Genomic DNA, 5,320 nt, shown 5'->3' with positions numbered 1-5,320 from the left:
AAAAAAAAAGAGAGAGAGAGAGAGAGGAAGAAAGAAAGAAGAGAAAGAAGAGAGGAGAGAGAGACAGAGAGAGAAAGAAGAAGAAGAAAGAAAGAAGATAGAAAGATGAAAGAAAGAGAAAGAAAGAAAGAGAGAGAAGGGGGGAGGGAGGGAGGGAAAGAGAGAGGAAGGGAGGAAGGAAGGAAGGAAGGAAGGAAGGAAGGAAGGAAGGAAGGAAGGAAGGAAGGAATTTAAACCTCACAACAACTCCATCAGATGGGTACTATTATTGTTCTTGGTTTAGAGATGAGGAAATTGAGACACAGAGAGGTTAAAGGGCTTGCCTGGAGTCACACAGCACATAAATGGCAGATGGGGCTCTGACTCAGGCTGGGTCTGTGGTCCCCATCACTAGGCTTCACTGTCACCTACTCGGGCATCTCAGGGTGGGGAGGGGACTGTGACCCTAGGGTCCTGGACTACATCATACATCGATACTGTCTCCTTTTGCCCATCCTGCCCTAGGTCCGAGTGGAGTTCCCCCACAAGGAGCCACTGTGCAGTGCGTCAAAGCCAGGAGCACCATCCCGCCAGGTGGTGGTCGTGCCCCCCACCTCCTCCAAGATAGTACCCTTTGTGCTTCTCCCTCTGGAGATAGGCAAAGTGGACGTGGAGGTCAAGGCTGTGGGCTACGGGGTCCAGGACCACGTGAAGAAGACACTCTTGGTCCGGGTAATGGGCACCCCCAACTCCCTAGCTGCTGGTGCAGACAGCGGGGCTTCCACCAGGTCCAGGCTGGGCAGGTGGGCCCAGGATCGATAAACAGGGCTTCTAGATGGGAGTGAGATGAGAGAACAGATTTGAAAGTTCAATCAGTTGGCCGGGCGCGGTGGCTCACACCCATGATCTCAGCAGCTTGGGAGGCCAAGGCGGGTGGATCACCTGAGGTCAGGAGTTCGAGACCAGCCTGGCCAATATGGTGAAACTCCATCTCTGCTAAAAATACAAAAATTAGCTGGGCATGGTGGTGCACGCCTGGAGTCCCAGCTACTCGGGAAGCTGAGGCAGGAGAATTGTTTAAACCCAGGAGGTGGAGGATGCAGTGAGCCTAGACTGTACCACTGCACCACAGCCTGGGCAACAGAAGAAAAAAAAAAAGAAGAAGAAGAAGAAAAAAGTTTAGTCAGTGGACTGATGTGAGGGGGTCGGGTCATAAGCCCCCACTTTGGAGTTTTGGAGTCAAGCCTGGGTTCAAATCATGTCTCTGCTGTGTGACCTTGGGCAACTTACTTAACTTCTCTGTTCTGAGCCTGCATTTCCGTGCTTGCAGGATGAGGATAATCACCATATCCACGAATAATCAGAGAGCTGGGAAGATGACTCAGAACCAGAGTACGACCTATCAAAAATACTTTATTAGGCTGGGCTTGGTGGCTCATGCCTATAATCCCAGTACTTTGGGAGGCCAAGGCAGGAAGATTGCTTGAGCCCATGAGTTCAAGACCAACCTGGGCAATATAGCAAGACCTCTCTAGAAAAAAATTTTAGAATTAGCCTGGCATTAGTAACTGGCACCGGTAGTCTCAGTTACTCAGGAAGCTGAGGGAGGATTGCTTGAGCCGACGAGATTGAGCCTGAAGCTGAGATCACGCCACTGCACTCCAGCCTGGGCAACAGAGCAAGACCCTCTCTCTAAAAAACAAACAAACAAAAGACCTTATTTACTTAACAAACATATGTTTAACACTTAAGATGTAAGTGTTTAAGAATATTAACTCAGTCAGGTGTGGTGGCACCCCCATGTACTCCCAGCTATTTGGGAGGCTGAGGTGGGAGGATCATTTGAGCCTAGAAATTTGAGTCCAGCCTGGGCAACCTGAAATTTTTTTTTCTCTGGAAAAAAAAAAAAAAAAAAACTAGGTCAGGCGTGGTGGCTCATGCCTGTAATCTCAGCACTTTTGGAGTCTGAAGGAGGTGAATCACTTGAGGCCAGGAGTTCAAGACCATACTGGCCAACATGGCAAAACGCTATCTCTACTAAAAGTACCAAAATTAGCCTGGTGTGGTGGTGTGCACCTGTAATTCCAGCTACTCAGGACACTGACGCATGAGAATCCCTTGTACTTAGGAGGTGGAGGCTTCAATGAGCTGAGATCATGCCACTGCCTCCAGCCTGGGTGACAGAGTGAGACCCTGTCTCAAAAAAAAAGTAACTAATTCAGCCCTCCAAACAACCCTATGAGTCAGGGACTATTATTATCCCCCTTTGACAGATGAGAAAACTAAGGCAGAGAGAGGGTAACTAATTTTTCCCAAGGACATACAGCTAGGAAGCAGAAGAGTTGGGATTCGAACCCAGGTATTTGGGCTCCAGAGTCTGTGCTTATCACAGCCAAGCAATGCCTCCTCTCACCATCACTGTGATTGTCATTTATACTGTGGTTGCTGTTTTTGCTTTTGACTTATATCCTCAACTCATCCCTCAGGCAGGGGGTCAGATCCAGCAAATGTCCTATAGCATCGTCTTGGAACCCCAAGGTTTGTGAGATCTGCAGGGGGCATGTGAGATCCTGGGGCTATGCTAGGGAGGAGGAAGGAGTTGGCATGAGAGGGTGTGCCCAGGTGGGGATTCCAAGCCCCAGCCCCAGAGCCCACTTGTCACAGAAGGTTGTGGTTCTTCAGGTCAGACCCAGACAAAACTGGTGCCAAGACAGGAGTTCTTGAACATGGTACCTGACACGGAGGCGGAAGTGTTTATCAGTGTTCAAGGTGCTGGGGGACACAGGAACGTGGGGAGGGCTGACACTGGGTCCTCTAAGGTCCACGAGGCACCAGGGCAGGAGGAGCTGGGGGTGGCCGTGTGGGGCCATCAGTGAACCATGGTGGCTTAGGCATAGGCCACTCCCAGGGTGACCCAACTCACCCACCCGACAGGTGACATCCTTGGTGAGACAATTGTGGGCAGCCTGACACCCAACGAGATTTGGCATCTGCTGCGGGTCCCCACGGGCTGCCCTGAGCAGACGCTGAGCTCCCTGACACCTGTCATCATCCTGTCCCGCTATTTGGATGCCACCGGCCAGTGGGGCAAGGTCGGGGTGGAGCACAGGGACCAGGTGATGAAGAATATTGTCAGCGGTGAGAGCGGGGACCCTCCTGGGGCCTCCATGAGGGTGCCTGGGGATCTCCCAGAGGGTGGCTGGGGCACCCCCACGATTGGGGAAATCTTCATGGGAACCCCCCAGCCCCGGAGTAAGGCGTTAACACCCAAACGGTGACTCCTTCCCCAAACTACAACCTGGTACCAATTCCCTGAGGTCATCCCCCAACTGTGGCACACCCATGGGAATTCTTCACCTGACCCCTTCCCCAGGCTTCAATCTTTTCTTTTTTTTTTTTTGAGACAGAGTCTTGCTCTGTTGCCCAGGCTGGAGCGCAGTGACCGGATCTCAGCTCACTGCAAGCTCCGCCTTCTGGGTTTACGCCATTCTCCTGCCTCAGCCTCCCGAGTAGCTGGGACTACAGGAGCCCGCCACCTCACCTGGCTAGTTTTTTGTATTTTTTAGTAGAGACGGGGTTTCACCGGGTTAGCCAGGATGGTCTCGATCTCCTGACCTTGTGATCCGCCTGTCTCGGCCTCCCAAAGTGCTGGGATTACAGGCTTGAGCCACCGCGCCCGGCTTTTTTTTTTTTGCGATGTAGTCTCGCTCTGTCACCAAGGCTGGAGTGCACTGGCATGATCTTGGCTCACTGCAACCTCCACCTCCCAGGTTCGAGCCATTCTCCTGCCTCAGCCTCCTGAGTAACTGGGATTACAGGTGCCCGCTACCATGCCCAGCTAATTTTTGTATTTGTATTTATTTATTTATTTATTTACTTATTTAGAGACGGCATCTCACTCTGTCGCCCAGGCTGGAGTGCAGTGGCACAATTTCAGGTGCCCCCCACCCCACTCAGCTAATTTTTGGATTTTTAGTGCAGATGGGGTTTTGCCATGTTGGTCAGGCTGCTCTCGAACTCCTGACCTCAGGTGATCCACCTGCCTTGGCCTCCCTAAGTGCTGGGATTACAGGTGTGAGCCACCACGCCAGACCTCTAGGCTTCGATCTTATGTCAGACACCCTGATATCTCCCAAAAAAGCCATGCTGCGAGAGGATGTTATACTCAGGCCCTGCCCCAGGTTACACCCCCTCAGTGCTACTCCCAGGGAACCCCAGGGAACACCCAAGCAGCAAACCCCAGAATAACCCCAGGCAGTGGCCTCTTAGTTGCACCTGTATGCTGATACTTCCCCGGGTTACAACCAAACACCCCAGGGAGCAACCAGAGATGAACACCCCTAGTAACACCCACAGAACTCTGAGTTAATTGGTCCCAGGTTTCCCTCAGACTCCAACTTTCCCTCCAGGTTTTCTCAAACAGTAATCCCACAGGTGACACCCAGATACTGTCACCCCAGTGCTCCAAGCAAACAGTAAACCTCCAGGGGAACTTCAAGTAATGAGTAGCGAGGCTCGGAATACACCTGAAAGGCTGGGTTTGGTGGCTCATGCCTGTAATCTCAGCACTTTGGGAGGCCAAGGTAGGAAGATCACTTGAGCCCAGGAGTTTGAGACCAGCCTGGGCAACATAGTGAGACCCTCATCTGTACAAAAAAATGTTTAAATTGGCTAGGTATGGTGGTTCCCGTCTGCAGTCTCAGCTATTCAGAAGCCTAAGTGGGAGGATTGCTTGAGCCCCAGAGTTTGAGACTAGCCTGGGCAACATAGTGAGACCTCATCTTTAAAAAAAAATTAGCCTGGTGTAGTAGTACATGCCTGTAGTCCCAGCTACTGCTTGGGAGACTGAGGTGGGAGGATAACTAGACCAGGGAAGGTTGAGGCTGAAGTGAGCTATGATTGTACCACTGTACTCCAGCCTGGGTGACAGAGTGAGACTTGGTCTCAAAAAAATAAAAATAAATCAAAAGAGTGCCAGGCACACACCTGTAATCCCAGCACTTTGGGAGACCGAGGCAGGTGGATCACCTGAGGTCAGGAGTTCAAGACCACCCTGGCCAACATGGTGAAACCCCATCTCTACTAAAAATACAAAAATTAGCCAGGTGTGGTGGTGCGCCCCTGTAGTCCCAGCTACTCAGGAGGCTGAAGCAAGAGAATCACTTCAACCCAGGAGGCAGAAGTTGCAGTGAGCTGAGATCGCTCCACTGTACTACAACCTGGGTGATAGAGCAAGACTCCGTCTCAAAAAAATAAAAAGAGGCCGGGCGTGGTGGCTCAAGCCTGTAATCCCAGCACTTTGGGAGGCTGAGACGGGCGGATCACGAGGTCAGGAGATCGA

At 51.5% G+C, this 5,320-nt stretch overlaps 1 protein-coding gene across 1 annotated transcript in view; it reads left to right on the top strand.

Moving 5' to 3' along the window:
- The window catches only part of LOC105520885 (putative protein C3P1), a 17,580-nt gene that overhangs the window by 6,985 nt on the left and 5,275 nt on the right, over positions 1-5,320 (top strand). Inside the window, exons 4-6 of the mRNA XM_011954878.1 lie at positions 505-573; positions 2,466-2,517; positions 2,662-2,748. Coding sequence (XP_011810268.1) covers positions 505-573; positions 2,466-2,517; positions 2,662-2,748 — 208 coding nt within the window. The remainder of the gene's footprint in view (positions 1-504; positions 574-2,465; positions 2,518-2,661; positions 2,749-5,320) is intronic.

Source organism: Colobus angolensis, unplaced genomic scaffold, assembly GCF_000951035.1.
Source record: "Colobus angolensis palliatus isolate OR3802 unplaced genomic scaffold, Cang.pa_1.0 Scaffold39, whole genome shotgun sequence".
Taxonomy (NCBI): Eukaryota; Metazoa; Chordata; class Mammalia; order Primates; family Cercopithecidae; genus Colobus; species Colobus angolensis.
This window is presented reverse-complemented; position numbering and strand designations above follow the sequence as displayed.